The following is a 20,037-nucleotide window of genomic DNA, read 5'->3' on the forward strand; positions in this document are numbered from 1 at the left end:
AAATCTAGGAGATATTACATATTTTCCACACTATTCTCAATATATATAATTTTGTAAACATATAAAATTATATATATTTTACTCACATCTATCTATAATCTCTCATAGATACATTCTACTAATTAAAATAAAGTATAATTTATCACTCACCAGCACACGATGCGCAACAGCGGAGTTGTAAACTACGTAGATCTGCAAAATACATATATTTATCGAAATTGAAGCAGCATCCAAGGTAATCAATTTTTCAAAAAATAATTGTTGGCGCATCGAACAGATACGAACAATTAAGTCGGCAAATAACGAATAAAACAATAATACACTCCTCACCTCATGGTTGCTCCGCCGTCGCCAGATGCCTACTCCCAAGCCCCCTCCTCCTCTTAGCATCCATCGTTGATCAACACTCGCACAACACTAGCGAAAACGCGGTTAATTACAATCGCGCGCGTTCTGTTTGTTGAAAGAATCGTGCAGCACTTTCAACGGCACTCCCGACGTTAATCGTATGTAAATACGGAAGATCCTAACCAAAAACAATCGACACATCATGGCTTCCCGTTACGCGAATTTACTCAATCCGGCGACACTGATACGCGCTCTCAATTACGAATATGTTACAGCTCCGACATTCAAATCGACGAAAGACACAAAGCCCGACATTCGTATCTAACAATAAGACGCATCGTTGACGACGGTCGCGAGAACAGAACCGATTGTCTTGCCGTAAATCTCACAGTCTCACAGCGAAGCGGGAAGTTTCAACTTCCGTCTTCCGTCGCTGACGTCGCTATTGCCACGACGCGCGACGTGAACGTCTTCACGAACGAGCCGCGTGAAGTATGCTCCGAGAGATAATCTGCATCCCGGGACGCGAGCGAGCGACAAATTTGGCCTGTTCGTTCCGAGGCAATGAAATAGAGCGAATCGATAAACCGTAGAGGATCGCGGAACATGATCGCGCCTCGCGTATCGTCTCCTAGTACTCGGCCGCTATCGCATCCGGAGAAGGACAGTAAACGTATTTGAAAATAAACGTACGCCGATATTCCGGTATTTTCGTCTCGAATAATTCCGACGAGCAGGTTAGAACCTACACTTTGCGCCCAATTCCGCGGATTCGTTGGCACTGAAGCTACCTGGGGCCTGGGGCTCGAATCTTGAATTTGCAAGAGGAACGTATGCGAAAATTTAGCTCTTACAGAAACGTTGCACGTTGATTGGTTAAAAGCCATGCGATATAGCCAATCGACTTGCAAACTTGTCTGTAAGAGCAAAATTTGCGCATACGTTTCCCTTGCGAGTGAAACAATCGCATTCAAGAAATCGAGCTTCTGAAGTTGAGGATGCTCTCGCTCGAGAAGCCTGAAGGGTGCATTCCGTTTCACGCATGATGCAACACACAAAATTGCATAGCTTAGCATAAGCGTAACATAAGACTGTTAAACCAATGAGCATCCAGCATAAAATCGCCATATTGATTTACATAAGATGCTCATTCGTCCAGCGGTCTTAAGGCCATCGCACACAAAATTGCATAGGCTGCATATGCATAGCATAAGACCGCTGGACCAATGAGCATCTTGTGTAAATTAATATGCCAACTTTATGCTAGATGCTCATTGGTTTAGCGATCTTATGCTACGCTTATGCTAAGCTATGCATTTTGTGTGCGATGGCCTTTATCCTTGTTTAACATTCGGTGAACAACAAGGATAAATGCTGCATTATGCGCATCATGCGTGAAACGGAATGCACCTTGAGATGTCGTTACTTGTGTGCCGCGCGATTAATAATTTCGATAATCATGCGGCCCAAGTAGCGACATCTTCATTACGCTGCTCGAGCGACTCCTCGATCATCTCTATGTTTAGTTTTTAGTTTCAGCGCTAACGAATCCGCGAGAGTGATGGGCGCCAAGCGCCAAGTGCACGGTGATCGTCCTCGGCGTCAAAATTATTCGAGCAATACGGGTATATCGGCTAAATTCATTCTTTAAGTTGCCGTTTGTCTATATTACGTCACGCTCCGCCTCGGGTTCTCGGCATATTGTACAGTGCCGTACACAAGGTCGCGCCCACCGCGCTATCGTTTGTTCACCGAGTGCTGTTATGTGCTGTTATCCTTTCGGAGCTGATAGCGACAAGTAGGAGACGACGCGCAAAGCACGATCGTTCTCTACAATTAGAGACTGCCAAGCTTACCGATTCGTTTAATTACTGCCACTTACTCGATCAACTGCTCGCGAGCGTCGGCTCGGCTCGGAGAGATTACCTCGCGAAGTCAACTTCGCGCAGTTCGTTCGGTCAAAGAAAAAAATGGCGATAGGCGACGGAAGTTAAAACTTACCATTCCGCTGCGACATTTACGCAAGATAATCACTTCTCGCGATGATCGTCGACGATGCTTAGATACGATATGCAGATAAGATATGTACTTCGGGTCTTGAATTTTTTTCACCGATTAATATCATCTCCGAATTGAGGGCGTGAAGTCGACGCGCGAGTCGCCGTGTAATTCGTGTAATGAGAAGCCATGATGCGTCGATCATTATTTCGTGGGATTGCAGGCCATATACGGTTGTCTGGAGTGCCGTTCAGATTGTCGCGCGATTGATCGTAATTAAACGCGTGTTCGCGAATATTGTGTTGTGCAAGGAATAAGGAAGCTGAGAGGAGGGCTCGGGAGGCATCGGGTGACGGCGGAGCAACCCACGGGTAAGTTTAATTCATTATCTATAAATTACTTATTGGTTGCATAGTCAGTCCCGTTTGTTTCCGTTTATTTGGATGATTGACTAATAACAATTAGATAAATAGATTTCCTTGTAAGATTTTATAAAAATTTAAAAAGAGAGAGAACACCTTTTGTAAACTATATAATTATTTTGTTTAATGATTTTATAAAATATATGTGAATGAAGAAAAAGAATTTTACGTGCGCAATATTTTTTTCTAGCCCTCGGGAAGTCGCGATTGTTTGGACAGATGCGTGTAAAACTTTCTTAAAACGTAGAAAAACGTAAGATACGTTAACTGAATAAATTGATTTGTCGTTGCCGTTTTAAGAATAATTCATACAAATTGTGTAAACGAATCAAAGTCGATGCGTTTTTATTTCGCTTTGTAATCGTTCTTAATCAGAAAACTAGAGTGTGACTTTATGAACTCGCATGCTTATTTCAAATACATGCGATCTTCCGATTTTAGCATCGCGACCTCCGCAGGGTTAATATTAATTGTTTTGGGCGCTGCTATAATTTCGGTTTTGTATTTTACAGGTCGTAGTGACGACAATACGATCAGCTGTTGCACATCATATCGGTGAGTCTGAAATTATTTTGAATTAAGGTAAAGGATCTGTGTGAATATAATACAGATAAATGTAATATCTCGTAGATCCATTGCCTTGAAATGAATGGGCTAAGGTAGATTAGCGCAAATTTAAGCAAATTAGTGCAAATATTAATGCGAATCACGATTATATAGCATATTCTAAGTAAATTATTTGACAAAAACATGCTGAAGATTATTGCAATTGTACGCTAATAATTGATAATTATATTTATTTTTATAATGTGTCAATTCTAGCTTAATCTTTCATAGCCTATTTATTTATATGTATTTAAGGACAATTTTATTGATCGATATTTGTGAACTTATAATAAGTATTAGATTATTGCTATAATACTTGAGAAACTAAAAGATGAGAAATAATCTCAACAATAAAAATGAATATCGTCTCAACTGTAAGAATCGATAACAAATAAGAAATCGTTGCGAGTGTAAATGTAATTATCTGAATCCGTAAACTTTACGCAATATTATTTAATTATGTATAATTTCGATTATACTTTTATATTAGGGTCGCAATTAACATTTTATTAAAAATATTATACATGATGATCTCAAGGTGCATCTTTTATATCTGAAAAAATCAAATTTAAATTCACAGATCAGATATGTTCGCATTACATAAACCTCTTTCAATCTTTTGAAAATAATAGGGAACCGTGTACGTGCGTATAGGAAAAGTTTTTTCCTGCGTGCGAAAATGTCGCTATAAATGCCGTGCAAATGTATATCTATGAAAATGAGGTCAATATCTGTCGAGTTCACTGCGACATACTGCTCCGTCTCTAACATCAAATTGGTCTACGTCCCTATATGCTCTATAATAGCGATCGTGTATGTCCCCACGTTTTTTCTTTGTCAATCGTTTTGGCAATTCTTTCATAAGTATTCTCGAAGAAGGTTGCCACAAAGCACCTTCATGCTTGTGATGTCAAACGAATTTTTCGATAGAGAGAGAGAGCAATTGTTTTCACTACTTATTTGTTACAAAAATCATGAAAATTATATTCGACTGCGAAATTCAACGAACCCATCGCCAAGTAGCGGCTATTTGGCACGGGGTTCGGGGTAGGGGGGGAGGAGAAGACGAAAGAAGAAGGGGAGGATGGAGCTTTTGTGGGGTGCGAGCCGTTATGGTCAGGATTACCGCGCCAGAACTTGGGGTGTTCACTCCCTTTGACCGACGCACTTAGAACAACAATAACTCACTAATCCAAGCGGGCGCCCTGCACCCGGGCGCCGATGAAAAATGTAAAAATCCGGAAAACCACTGCTCCGTGACAGTTCAATACATTTTAAATGCGTTCCGGCGCATTTGTGGGATACGATAAGCATGCCGCGGGATCCGGAGCCACGCGAACGCCCCAATATGTCGGTTATTTATCGTCAGATTTATGGAATAAATGAGTAGGAGAGAGCCCGCACTCGTCGCGGCAATCCTCAAATATATGTTTTTTCGTTTTTATTATTAACGTTTCGCGCGGATACGTCGGGTACGCGCTCTGATGGAATCGCAAATTTTCGGAGAAGCCGGGCGAACGCCGTCGCGACGCTTGCGGCGAATGACTCAGGACGCGAAACGTAAATTATGTATCGTCGAGAGATCGCTGATGACGGGAAAATAATACATAAATTATTCAGAGACGAATAATACGCGCTACGGGAAATATACGCAATGAGCCGGACGAGGAAAATGTTCCAACGAGATAGATCGATGCGCCCGAACGTTGATGAGAGAGGAGGAAAAAAAAGGGTGGGAGGGTTGGTGGAATGCCTTTATACGCCGCATCTCTATGGGATTCTTTCACGACACGCCGATTTAAAACGCCTTTTAAGACGGTCGTATATGGGGCTCGGGTGGAATTGTGCCGAGCTGAATCGAGCATTGAACTCTATATCGCTCGTACCCTCCTTGACGCTCCATAAGTTGCATTCCTACTTTCTGTCGTAATAAGGAAGCTCGGCCGCGTGCCAATAAAACGCGATCGGCTGTAATCGCGATTCACGCGATGATTAAAAAGAGCAATATGTAAAGCTAAACGTGCGGAAAGAAAAGGTACAAAGTTTCGGACGCGACGAGTCCCTTTCGGGTCCCTCGAAGGCGCGAACGATCGTCGGCCCGCCTTCCTAGCCGCGATAAACGTCCCGGAGTTTAAAGCCTCTCGCGATCCACATAAGGCGCGAGAACGCGAGCGGCTCGGCAATCATACGTAAAACAAAAGCACGGCCGGGCCATGCATTATAATACAACGAGCGCCAAAGCGCATTCGACAGCCCCGAAAACTGCTGCTTTGCAATTCGGCGCGCGCTCCACTCATATAGTTTTTACATAATCGCGTTTCGTCACCGAACACACGACGTTCAGTCGATAGTTTGCCCGCCGCGCGAAAAGTCGTTATTATAGGGCGCATACGCGATAATAACACGTATGTATTATGTATAACTGTGAGAGAATCGTCGCGCGACTGCGTTGCGCTCGCAATCAGATGCTTGCGCTTATATATTTTGCGGTAACGTTTCGCTTTTAAATAACCGTTCGGTCTTTTGAGAACTCGGTGCATATACATGTGTGTGGAAGAATGCATCATTGCTAATTAGCGTTAGACCATTCGTCGTTATAGGATACCTTAAAAGGCCGCGCCTTAATTTTTTCGGCACAGATCCGAAGTCCGAACGGAGCTAGCATCAGACTTTCACGCAGGGGTTTAAAAGAAAAGTGAATCGTGAACGTATAGGGGAAAACAAAGCGGCATGCATTTTGAGTGAAGTTGAGCGTACCTTTCGAAAGCGTAGTGTCTCTCCTCAAATCTGTAACACATAAACAAGCTTCGTCACTATACCGTGGTATCGTATACAACTACGCGAAGGAGAGGTCATTGGTTCCGAACTCGTTTCATAAACTAGTTTCGACAAGCTCATCGGGCGAGAAGGGGGAGCGAGACGAAGGCAGGACCGCGAAGATTATTTCAGAGACGGTAGACGGGTAGTTTGGCGCACGTAGGTAGTTATACCTATAAGTAGACATAATCATCACCATTGTAGATAGGTAGACGGGCGAGGGCTAATTTCCAGACCCCCGTATTATGGTCCCCGAATCAACTTTTCTATAGTATAATAAGCTATTTTATATGACGCGCGCTCTCGCAATTATATTGAGATTAGATAAGACATCGGCCGCGCTCAGTTTACGAGGCGAATTCAAAACGCGTACGAGAGTTAGGTAGGTAAACTCGAACGTTTTACTCTTCTCTCGAGAAAGTAAGTACCTACCCCGAGATATTATTTCGATAGCGGAGCAACATGCGGCGGCGGGCGGCGGGACAGGCGCTTTCTTGCGAGCGCGCGAAACGAAATTCCGGAATAAATAAAGCATCATTCGGAGTGTATTCACAATGCTATTTACTCCTAAGCGGAGGTTTCTTCCGACATTACGATCGAGAAGTCAGCGTCGCGGCCGTTTTTCCGATCCTGTTCGACGAAGCGACCGACGCGGACCGGAATGCGAAGCCGTGCGATAAAAAGCGAATCAAATATCTACCGTTGGACCGAACCACTCGACTAATGAAAATACCTATTGTTACTCCCTTGGTTTTGTGTATCGAGAAACTTTTCGTCCGCAACATTTAGACTCCGCGCGCGCGCGGTATTTCGTTGCAAGAAAAGGCGTTACTTGAATTCGACGTCGCGGACAATCGTCAAAATAACTGTATGGGACACGGTATGCGTGGCGAACGTAATTATAAATGAATTACGTTCGTATAGATCTGCACCGTATGGAAATTTTAAGAGCAATATCGAGATTCGCACGCGCAAAATCACGGCAGCGCGAGATCCGTTTCTTCGTCGCGACGCGGCGTTGAGTCAAATGTCGTTCGATTTCGATGACTCAAGTTTCCGCCCAAGTGAATCGGACAGTGATAGGACGGGTGGCGAGGACGAAGACGTGAAAAACAATCGAGATCGGCGTTCAAAATCCGCGACGGCAGGGATGCGGCACGGCGCGGCGTGGCGCGCGTTGCAGTTCCTGATTCGCATTTAAGTTAGCCTCACGTTCCGCCGGGGCACGTGATCCAGCTGCTCGAGAGGAATCCCACGTATCCGTGACGTCGCTACGTCTCCACCGCGAGCAGGCCGCATGCGAATATACGCGCGGGTGCGCGCGCGAGACTTCTGTCTAGCCGCGCGCTGACTTATTAGGGATTCTGCACGCGGGCCGTGTGCAGAAATTCGACGTCGCGGCACAGGCGCCACGTGTACTCGCCGGACGCACGTTCTTCTAATTTGCGATACGTCTTCGGACTGCTTAAAACTCGACCAACCTGTTTCCGTACCGATGCCGGTCGATCGTATCCCTCGACATCCTCGTCCGCCAAACCGGAAGAGTCGAGAAAAAGAGAGACAGAGAGAGAGAGGCTGCGTGCATCTTTTCGTTTACTTTCCTAACTATAACGTCGCGTGCGCGTGTGCGTAATATTTTATTTACGGATAAAAATGCATCTCTTTCGAGTCGAAATACGTACATGTGCGTGCAATTTCCTGAGAGGGAAAGGGAGGAGAACTTTTTGACCGTTAAATCCGCAAAACATAATAGGTCTTCAGCAACTTTCTAACGTACGACGTAATAATTCACGATGATAGATATAGCTTATCCAAAATATTCGCGTAATCCTTTCTTTGTATCGACCGATAGGGAGAGAGGGAATTTTGCAAGAAGCGGGCACCCTGTGGCTATACTTATGACTCCCGAGTGTATCTCTTCTCTAAATCTTCCTTCCTACGCACATTCATAAGAGATACCGCGCGCGTTTTTCATATTCTTCAAATAAATAACCGAAATCTAACGAATCCCCGCTTTTTCCGCGCGAGAGAAACACACGTGTATACGACTCAAATCGTCAATACATTTCGAACTCGGTATCGTACAATTGATGCAACGAGCATAAAAGCATTTGTGCTTTAATGCGAGTGAAATTAGAGTATGCGTATATAGAAAATATAAATAGCACGGTACAACTTTCACTCATCGAGATCGAGTTAATAGCGTCTTGTTAATAGCGGCGAAACAAGAGCGACAGATTCCGGTAACGCTGCATCGGCTGTATATAACGAGCGGAGGCAAAAGCGTAGAAACGCGCATTGTCCGGCGCGTTTCGTAAGACGGGAGGAAACCGTGCGACAATGCGATCTCTCTCCGGAGGTCTCTCGGGAGGACTCTCGGGAGGGAGAGAAACCAAACGGGGCAACGAGCTAGGTAAGAAAAGCGGAGCGCGAGCGGAGGGAAAAATGCGGCTCGCCCGTTGTTTCGCTTTCCTCCTTTGAGTTTTATTTATTGGCCGGCGTGAATATTCAGCTGCGGCGGACAAAACTCCGTTCCGTTCCGGCCGGCTCCGGTTGCGTCGGCGCGCGCTAAAGAGAGACGGGCGCGGTGTGTAGTGTCACAGAAACGCGAGAGCGATATTGTTGGACGCGCGGCGACCGCGTCGTCGTCGTTGTCGTCGTCGTCGTCGACGCGAGTACAATACGGCCGAGAATACGGCGGAATGCATTAATATTAATGGTGGTACAGAAAGAGTCTCGTCGTTGCTAACGCTCGTGCGCTCGCGACAGGCTCGACCGCTCATCGAACTCTTCCCCGAAAGAGACGAAATCGCGATTGCTGATTCGCGAGATTTTACTGCAGATCTGCGACAGCGATTTAAGAGAGGAACGATAAGGGTATATATCGTATAAACGAGCCACGACGAAGAAACGCTATATATCGCGCAGTACCGTGCGCAGGTTACCTTCTCTTCGTTCTCGCGAAATTTCTGTATTTGCGCACTCGTCGGATGCTGCGCGGCACGGTGGCTCGAGAGAACGCATCTCGTAAGGTTGTCGCCTCGGGCGTCGTTTATACCGGTGACGATGCACCTCGTAACGCCCACCGTCTTTTATCATCACTGCCTCAGCGATGATTCGTTATTTCGGCCTTTTAATATTTTACATTTTATACGTAAACTAAAGCGAGACTATAGTTTTGTATGTTTCGTAACTTACAAATCAGATTACGTTAACATTTTTAATTTATCTGACACAAAAATAATGTAAAAAAAGCGAAAGAGAAAGACAGAGAGAGAGAGAGAGAGAGAGAGAGAGAGAATTCACAAAGTTCAGTTGGAAGAATTTTTATGCAAAAACTCTGCGATTTATCTCGAAAGCGGCATCTCCATAACCCGGTTAAAGACTTTGATGGCCTTGCAGTTTAACTTCCAAGGTACATCACGAGATGGGGAGCAAGATACAAAGTGGCAGATTCTTCGCGCGACGTAGGTGGGTGGTGTGCGTGAGTCACGGTTATACATATTAAATACGTCGGATACGTTGGCTAACGAAACACCGCGGCGTTGATTATATCTCGCCGCCGCATTATCTCGGATGATACATGTCGCAGTAGTTTTTCTTTTCTGTTTCGGGTTAATGGCATTCGTATTTATTTTGCAATATATATATCGGGGAACGCTCTCCGTTCTTTTCATTCGGGATGACGGAGTTGATTGTTTCGCTTTGGGATCGCGCCGAAACCGCAGGGATAAACAAAAGTGGACCATGAAAACGCGGCGTAGGATGGTGAGAAAACGACGGAGAGCTCGGGGGAAAAATAACGTAGGTCGTGGAATGGCTTAGGAAAGCCGATCCGAAGTCGGACGGGAGCGTGAGGAGAAGGTCTCGAAGTTTCGCTGGTCGGTTGACCTCGTCGGGTAATAAGAATAAATGTGATTCTATTACGGGTTCAATTGTTACGGCGGCAGATAGGCCGCTCTCGATGGAGGACGAAGGGTAGATCGTAGTCGATAAGATTTACCCGGGAAGGTTTTACCTACGAAAATCGCTCCGCCACTTCGGACATTCGATAGGGTGGGAGGATGTCAGTATTAACGAACGTTACGAGCGCTTGTAACATCGTCAAAATGTAATCGCCCGTAGTGCCGAAAGAACGTTACACGCCCGATGCGAAGGTTCTTCGCCGCGTTCGTATTTTGCCTTTTATGGGAGGCGCGCTACTGACGTCTTTAAAGATCCCTATTACGCAAATCAGTTCGATATAAATGAGAAATCTTCATTATAAAATATATTATTGACCGTGGTAAATAGTAGATGTATTAAGATCATAGTTCTGCGTGTATGCAAGAACGCAAATCAGACCTGTTCCCCGTTCTTAGGACACTACCCAAGATAAGAAAGAGAGGCGTGCGTATAATAAATTCGCGCGAGATTTCGTAGAACGCGAATCGGGACTGAGAGAGTACTCACCGTGCGTTGACGGAGGTAGGATTTCCGACGTCGTCCATGGACGGTTTCCTAGAATGAAACCACGAGTGAAATTCGTTACTGTTCATCCGCAGCTGCATAAACGCGGGATGGTTATACGTGGTCGCGCATATATGGTTTGCCGATTGCCACATTTCGCGTGTACTAAGCGGATTCCTGAGGCTTCTCTTCGACAGGCGTCTCTAACGGAACAGGCGTGATTCTTTGAAATTTTTACGTCGCGGAAATCGGACTTATATATCTGCATCGCTTTCGCGCTCTAGCTGCCATGAATCATCTCTGCATTTTACGCACAGCTCTGAAATCTCTGTACACGCTGTTCGCTCTCGTCCACATTCGCGTATCGTTAAAGTCTATAAATCGAGTCTCCTGAACACAATGCGGTGAAATGTTCTACGTGCCTAACACAACACGTTATCGGTCACAAATTACGATAATCAAATTTTCCGATATTCAACGCGATCGCGATTATAACGTGCGAGTAAAAACGGCGTTCCTGTATTCGTGACGCAATTTACAAAACAACTTCGGTATGAAAACGGGCGTAAACGTAACGAAAGTGGCGAAGGAACACCCGCGCGACGGCCGGTCTTGAGAACGTGTGCGTAAGTGTCATCGGCGCGTGTTGGCCCTCGTGCTCTTCGAGGGTTCCACCCCCATCATCCCCGAAACGTCATCCCCACCAGGCGGTGATCTTCGCTGCGCGTGCCTTCTCGCCAATGTAACGCAATGACGTTTTTCAGGGAGGCAAGAGGATTAACAGACTTTTCTACCATTTGTCGAAGAGAGCAATATTATTTGCGCAAATTACGGGGAAGAAAAATAGTATAGTTGATGGAGAAGGCAGCACGAGCGGAAATCATATTTCGAATAGATCATACACGCGTTATCGATTAGTCATTTTAAATTCTTTAGAGATACTTATCGGCAGATATAAAGAAACCCGAATAGATATAAATAAAAGCTGTAGAAAATAAATATGTAAGAATAAATATATGTCTATATAAACAAGACTCCGATCTCTGATAAGTTGAGATTTCAACACTGTCAGGCCGGAGCGGAGCTGCCAGTGCTCTGTCTTCATTTGACCGATTGTGAGATCTGGAACCCCGCGACGCCAATAAAACGCCGTATCTCCGCGGTAGCTTGTGTATCTATTTTCAACGCCGCAACCTTATCCCTCAGTCGACCCTAACGTTGCGTTCAACTGTGGAGGGGATCATCGATTAAAGCCTAATGGGATTATACCCTTACGACGGATCGTCGCTTTCTCCATCTTGCGCGAATAAAAACGAATTTAGATTTAGACATTCAGTTGTAAAAAAATTTACATTTTACGGGATAAAGCACTTTTCATGTCGCATCTTGCTTCAAAGACTACGTTTACACGACGATTTGTAATCAAGTTTAATAACTATCGTATACTATGCGTTCCAAAATTTTTCTTTTAATCATTGATCATTTAAATAGGAGCTTTTTTTGATATTTAAACTACATATATATGTAGATGTCAAAAGAGATTAATTCAAATGTTTAGAATATAAAATAGGCTTATATTTAAGTAATCGTGATAAGAAGAAAAAATTTGAATCAGATGAAATATACGGTAGTTATAAAACTGGATTATAAGCCGCCGTGTAAACGTAGTCAAAGCTGCAATGACATGGCAAAAGCATACCAAGCGAGCGCGGATGATATCCTCATTAGCGTTCTCTCATTAGTTGTTATTCATTACGATAGTATAGTTATTGTTATTAATATTGGGTTAGCTGGGAGCGTTTACATCGCGACTGGCGAGAGGAGCGCAATGGAGAGAAGCGAAGATTTCGCCGCTCCGGAGGTCAAGAGCGGATTTAAGCGGTGGAGGTAGCGGGAAGACACGCTTCCGAGTTTTGCTTATCGATTCAAATCGCGTTCCCCGCGTATGAATGAACGAACGAGTGGGCGAGTCGAGCCACCGGTTGAATGGGGAGAGCCCCACGGGTGACCACAAAGTACAGGCGTGCGTGTCGACGATCGTTCGCGTTCTTTGCACGCTCTGCTCTTCTCGCACGTCTTTTCTCTATTCCTTTCCTATCAGCTCAGCTTGGTTCTTCCTGTCAGCGGATTCACTCGAGTCTCGGTTGAGATGGATCGCGGATGAGATGGACTGTTCGAATCGAATCGGATGTATCCTCTCGATGTGACTCATTTTTCATGACGTTATCACGACACGTCCCATGATTCCTTATTCCTGAGAGTTTCACCGACGATTTCCGACATCGGAGCTTCTTCTCGCGAGCGTACGGATTAACCGCGTCAGTGATGTAATTCGATGTATCGGACGCGTAGCTAGGTATGCGGCGCGACTAACTCGGAGCGTTTTGTATCGCTGGCGCTAAAAATGCGTGGCGAATCGACGGGAAGGATCCGTCCTGACTAGGCAACTTCGAAGCAGATCCGTTTTCTACGATCTTAATAGGTATCGGATCCGCTCAAAGCATTCCGCCGTGCGGTGTACGTCTCTAGGTACCCCCGATCGCAGCAGAGTCCACCCGATCGCCAGGAGTAAATCCGCCCTGTTTTTCACGCGTTGGTTTTAGCTGCGGCATTAGAATCACACGGACCATCGCGCACATCGCTTGGTTTTTCGGTCACTGTCGCGCCAGTTGATTCCAAAGTTCGCGCGCGCGCGCGCGCACCGCGCGCTATTAAACGATGCTCGGATTTTTGTCGGGCTGTCCGCCGCATTGTACGCAATTATACACGCTTTTTGTCGGCTAAGCCGGTGTAAAATGCGGTTTTCCGAAAATGGCAGTGGAACGAAGACTGGTCTCTACGAGGTGGCGTACGGGATAGTATCGTTTAATTTGGCATAAAACATCAGCCTCGTCTACTTCGAGCGCGTTTGTCCCCCTTCGCTACTTCATCCTTCTTTCCGTGCTCCCGCTCCCGGGGAGCTTCTTTCTCGTCGTCGTCGTGTCGTCGTTGTTTCGCGATAGGTTCCGCGAAACATTACTTTACACGTATACACTTTATTTCAACGTTTCAACGCCTTAATCCTTCTCCCGTCGTTTCTCTCTCGCAAACAAGAAATTATTTTCAAGGTTTGTCCTAAGCGCTGAAAAGAAATAGAGAACACAATTTTCGCGATCGATAGACACTGATTTCTCCAAACGGGAAGTCGGGCGAGGATTCGATAAGAAACGTTTTTGCGTAAGGTACTTGTCCGTGTAATTGCGAGAGAGAACTAAATGTGTCGACGTCTTCTGGCTGATCGAGTTACCGGTTAAGGCGATGCAAAATGCGGTTTCACTTTTTGTGCTCCGGTTTAATAGTGCCACGCTATTATAACTATCCGGGTAAGCGCAACAATATCGTCTTTCTTTCATATCGTCGTTAACGTTACCTCGATCGGGCGGATGAAAAAAAAAAGAAAAAGGAGGAAAAGAAAGAGGAAAAATCGGTCATGCCAATGCGAAATAAATTTCGCGAGGAAAGGTGCAACTTGGTCCCCGCGTGTATCTGGATATGGACCAACGTCCAACGTCCCGGTCGACAGTGACGAGATGGAATAGCGAGGGAGCCAAGCGGGAGCGAAGAATAGCGGGCAGAAGCGGCGGCCGGCGCGGCGCGGCGGTGGCGGAGAAGGAAGAGGGGCACGAAGGGGGACCTCTCGAGAAGGGACGAGTAGGGGGCATGGAAGGCGACCGGTCGACCGGTCCTCTGGACAGACGGACGGAAAGACAGACAGGAGACTGGAGACCGCTCATTACGGGCGGCGCATGCGCGTGGAATGCGGCGGCTCTGGTCTCTTCGATACAATAAATATAGGATCGGAGATCGGCGGGTGAGCGAACGCGGGATGCGCGGCGTGAGAGAAGAGCAGGGAGCGGAGCAGAGAGATAGAGAGAGAGAGAGAGAGAGAGAGAGAGAGAGAGAGAGAGAGGGAGGAGAGGGCGACTCCGCTCCACGCGGAGATGAGAGAGCGAGGGTAAACCGATGAACGGGGCCCGGAGTCCGGGGCCCAGGGACCGACAACAATGCCCGACAACGTAGTAACGACATCCAGTTAAATCGCGGTGGTCGCACAAAAAAATACGCGCGGCCCGCGATTCTTTAAAGGCTCGGTGAACTCCGCAACCGCGCGTGTATTCCCGCCGACGTTTACCATCGTCGTGAGGCGCGAGCGCGAATTTGAGCGAACGTCGAGCGAGCATTGAGAAACCGGACGACACACGCGCGGCCCGCCGCGCCGCGCCGGCAAAACTCTCCGTTTCGCCCCTCGCGATTTCCATCGACGAGATCGTCCCTCGTGTGTCGCGCTGCGCGATACGATCGTTCTCGTCGTACTTATGAATTTATAATTAGACATCTCGAGCGATCGCTCCTACAACAACGATTGTAGAACTAATCGTAAATCACGACCAACTCCTTCGACCGCGTGTACAACGAAAATTAAAAGAAAACATCAGCAGGTAATCTCGCGTTGGCGATTATGAGTAATATAATTAACATTTCGCTCTCTTAACGGCGCTATTAGCAGGAACGAAAACAGGCGCATTACAGCTTAAAAGCCCGCGATGGACTCTTTGGAGGATGGGGGGCACCCGGTTTAAAATTGTAGGGAACCGACAAGGTAGATGTACCCACGATATAAATGCTGATCAATCAAGGCGAACGGAGCATTTAATCGATACTTCAATAATTATCAACCTGCTCCGGACGAGTTTCGCAGATAAACCCCTTATGCATCTTTTTTATCATAGTGCTCCTTTTCTTATTGATCAATCGCCCCTGCTTAATAATCACTTTGAATATAATTTATGCCGTTTAAAACGCGAAAACGATACACTTTCTCAATCGTCGCGTGCTATTTGAGATAATTTTCACCGAGACTTTGCTACCGCTAATATTTACCGTCAAGATATGAAACTTTTCCGGTATCATAATGACGCATAATGTGTTGGAAACGCCTCATTAATTTTAGCGTGTTCAAATACCGCGACAAGAGATTTTTCACGCAGGACGACACGGCAATGGGTGACAGCTCGAAGATTCGCGAGCGACAGAGAGGTAATACACAAGGCGTGACGGAAATAAACCGATAACGATCCGAACGATTAATCGCGCTCCGTTGTTTGCAATTAGCGTGAAATCGCTCGCGGTTAATTACAGCGATACGAGTATCGCGCGTTTGGTCCGCGTCGCCATCGTTAATTATACGCGCCACGTGATTATGCATAATGGATCCGTTCGCGTTTTTCAAATAAATCACACGGATCGCCGTATCGCCGTAAACAACGTCGTAAAATTTACGTGTCGATCTTTTGCGTGTGTTCGTCCTTGCGATTTTATACTCCGCGTATCTTTTATATAAAATCTCGCGGGTGCGCTTTTGAAGAACAGCCAGCCGTCCCTCCTGACGAGCGAGACACGCAAGATTTGATACTCGATAGACGCGTAAATGTAGCAAACGGCGGCGAGACGCATCGTTCGGACGTGTTCGCCGCGTTTCCATACGTCCTGCGTATATACGCGCGTATATACATACGGTGGTCCGTGAAACGGCTTCGTGCCGATTCTGCGTTCGTTCGTCACTCGAGAGAGTTGATTTATATCCGTGGGTAAGAACCTCCGTGCCAGACCTCGATGCCTCTAACTCGTTGCTTCTGCGTGCGCGCCGCAGCGCGCTCACTTTGAACAATGGAATTGCGTCGCGACGTCGATCTCTCTGTATCAATCACCTCGCCAACGAGATCTTTTATATCTCCTCGGCCGTCCATCGAGACCGCTCCTTTTCATAGCTCCGCTTTTGTATTATTAGCTAGATCGGTTTCCTCCTCGCTCTGACACGCGTTGCGGATGCCGCCCGTTCATCGACGAATATAACATTTGCGAGAGGATCGTAAGCCTTTTCGATCGCTCGTAATTCGCGTACGATGAGTGTGAGCGAGAAAACGAGTCAGTACGAGAATATAATGAATTTCTTACCTGTCTGTCCAGCAGAGCGCGTCATCTCGATACCTGGAAAGAATTTGAAAAAGTTAGTTTTAATTATTTTAATATATTTTAATTTAGAATATCAATTGCTTTAGTTTATTTCGATTATGATAGATCTAATTAATCGAAACGACAATTCTTTAAGCTTCAAGAGCGATCTTTTTATTATGAGGGTTTTAAAGGCAAACGTCTATCATTTCTGTGTATTGCGGCATCATTCTCTGAGCAACCCAGCCGAAGTCGATGCCTTGTATAGGTATTACTAATTCGTCGCGGTGCGCCCGATCGGCGCACTGCCCCTCTTACGTTCAACCCCAAAGTCCAAGTCCCGTGTCGCAGCTTACAGGAAAAAGCTTTTATATGAAAGCTCGGATAGGAATAAGATCGTCGTCGTAAATTGCGCGCGAACCTAATCTTGCGGTTGAATGGTGCCACATATACGTTCGTTTCGGGCCCCTTTTCCTATTCTTCCTCGTCAAATCATAAATCCGCCCTCTCCCTCCCCCTTAAAAAAAAAAACGAAATTTATCAACTTTATCCGTCAAAATGTACGACGATTCTAAGCAGACAAGTTGCAAAATTCTCCTCGCAGTCGAGCATACTCTATCTTGAAAGAGGCCGGAAACTACAGTATTTTAGATTCTCCAGCGTTACCTTAAGACAAAACGTAGTTTACGTCGGAAAGTCACGAACCCCCGGGCGCGGCGGGCATCGACACCGCCGGGGGGACGAAATTCGTGATTCGCCGGGACTGCGACGATACGCCACACGGATGAATCAGAAGAAACGCGAGAAAGTGGGGCCTGTCAGCGCGACATGATTTAAAGCCAAATATTACGACAGAACGCGCATTCCTGCGACGTCCCCGGTTAAGCGAGACGAGGGTGAGCGACACCGGGGGATGAGCCGTAAGTCGTGCAGATATGTTGGCCGCGGTTTATTACCGGGACGGCGGAATGGTCGGCGGGGTGGAGGAACATTGATTTAATGCGGGAGTAATTGGGCGGCCGGACGTCTCTATGAGCACGCCACCTTCCACCGCTAATGCGTTCCCGCCCTTCTAACCTTTTGGCTAACCACCGTGTGAGCGAGCGAGCGAGCGAACGAAAGGCCCGCTAGGTCTCTCTGGCCTTCCTCCCTTCTGCCACCCTCGCTCCTTCTTCCATCCGCGGGCGGGACGTGAGAAAGGCGAACGCTTTATTACTGCTTTTATTGCTCGGCGAGTTTTAGCCGCGCGTATCGCAGGTTGGATCGGCTTATGGCGCTTATTAAACTTTGATGTCACCAAATCGCTCTTTCACTCTCGTCCGCGTCCTGGCTCCTCCACGCCCAGTGTCTCCGTTGGCACGCGGACGTTACGTGAAAGTGGATACCGGAGGAGCGGGCGCCTTTTGATGGAACGCAATAATTTTATTAGAATTCAAATTTTATTGCGGCACATCCGTCAATGGGATCGATAAATCAAATACGCCCTTATGGAAAGCAATAAATAGTTTTCTTACAGTCGTAAATTTTCTTTAAATGTGTATATAATCGTTGATGAACGAAATAATTAAATTGCTATAAATTTCTTGGCCATGTTCACTTTTAATAACATATCGTTGGAAAAAAGTAGGTTAGAAGTTAGAACTGCATCATGTTATTTTCGAGCGTCGCGCGTCGGCTCGACTTGTTACAATTAGTCATGTTGCTTAAGCACACATATAACAGTGGAATGTGTATACTTACAGCCACCTAAGAGTAAGTTAACGGTCATTATAGGCAATCCCGTTTATCCTCGTCATCGCGTGCAGGAAATTAAAGGGTGCGTCTCGAGATTTGCGTGTAATGTAGCCAATGAAACGTTCCAGGTGTTGAGATTTTATTAACTCAAATACACTCGCGAGACGCCGCGCGCAGAATGCAAATGCGATGCCGATATATCGTAACGCGGCACAGCGGAATTGCCGATTCCGACTATTTTCTATTATATTTCTATACGCTGAGAGTGCGCTACACGAAACACGCATTTCAGTCGGCCGGGAACATACGTTGGGGGGAACTTTTTTTGCGCTACAAATCTTCCCCGTGCAATATTAGAGAAGGAATTCTCGCGGGTGTTTCCCGCATTTCGCGAAACAGGATGCGGGACGAACGAGTTCGAAAGACTTTCTTCCGAAGCGACGGAGAGCCCGTCCTCCTCGCCCGCGCCATGTGTCGCTAAGGTCGCCGTGAAGAGAAGCGGGGAAGCCTCCCGAGCGCGTTCCGGCGCTCGCAACAAACGAACGAGGGACCGCAAACGTGCTCTACAAGTAGTCATAATACGTGGACCGGGGGCAGACTCGCACGTGGTGCGATCACGTCGAACGGCGCTCAGGCTCCCTCCGCCGCCCCTCCCCCTCCCCCCGGTGTAAAGTTAAACTTTGGATACGCCGGCTGCGCGAAATGTCTATCCCGGGCAATGCGACGCTTTCTGATCGTGCGCGCACGCACGCTCGACAGCTTTCGGCGACGACTGGCCAAGAATGTTCTGATTTCGATGTACGAAATGCGATGATGCCGTGGGAGATACGATATTGCAAATCTCATATATGGATACCGAGTATTTTTTAACAATATTTTAATTTAGAAGCTAATTTGAAGCTAATTTTATTAACTTCATACCAATATTGTACCAACGACAATTTTATTGTAGTAACGAAATGCATTTGCTATACGGATAGATTGTTTATTTTAACAGCAAATTAACACATATTTTTTTGAATAAATTTACTCAACAAAATTTTTTCATTTTACCGGCAAAATAGATCTTATTGCAATATCAAACAAATAGTTATACTAAAATTTGTTTGCTCTCACATTAAATATACAGTAGCATGAAATAATTTCACTTACTTTTCTCCGTAATACTTTTTGTACAAAATGTTTCGTTCGTTATTTTATATAAATGATTTATTTAATGCTCTGTTTAGAACGTTAAACTCTAGTTTCGCTAACAATAAGTCTGAGAAATATTATATTTGCAGCGAGTCAGGTGAACACAGAATCGTCGATGAGCAGTACGATGTTATAATAGGTACCATTTTCGCGTTAGCACACGCGCAGGAGAATTTGAATATAGCGAAACTTTGTTACAGCTGACGGTGCTACTTTCGTTTCGCGGACGTCGTAACTCATATTCGATGAAACTTTAATTCGGATCGCGAGTGAAAAGCTTTCGAATTTGGCCAATCGTGAAATATTACATTAAATCGGTGCTGAAAATTCATTGTAGAATCATTAAAATTATACATCTAATTCTTTCATCGATCGAGAATTATATGAAAATTATTACATTAAAATAAAAAAATAATATGTTATATATAACAAAAAAAATATAATACTTTTAACATATTAATATATCCATTTTCGTGTT

General features: G+C 45.7%; 1 protein-coding gene across 3 annotated transcripts in view; it reads right to left on the reverse strand.

Annotated features, from left to right (window-relative positions):
* Positions 1-20,037, reverse strand: part of LOC139813983 (protein trachealess-like) — a 77,290-nt gene that overhangs the window by 43,032 nt on the left and 14,221 nt on the right. Inside the window, exons 2-4 of one of the 3 annotated variants that reach the window (XM_071779902.1) lie at positions 16,635-16,667; positions 10,644-10,691; positions 6,132-6,161 (exon numbers count right to left, since the gene is read on the reverse strand). In XM_071779902.1, coding sequence (XP_071636003.1) covers positions 6,132-6,161; positions 10,644-10,691; positions 16,635-16,667 — 111 coding nt within the window. Of the gene's footprint in view, positions 1-150; positions 193-330; positions 628-6,131; positions 6,162-10,643; positions 10,692-16,634; positions 16,668-20,037 lie in introns of those variants that run through there. The other 2 variants (XM_071779903.1, XM_071779907.1) reach the window with 2 other exon arrangements.

This window comes from Temnothorax longispinosus, chromosome 5 (assembly GCF_030848805.1).
Source record: "Temnothorax longispinosus isolate EJ_2023e chromosome 5, Tlon_JGU_v1, whole genome shotgun sequence".
Lineage (NCBI taxonomy): Eukaryota > Metazoa > Arthropoda > Insecta > Hymenoptera > Formicidae > Temnothorax > Temnothorax longispinosus.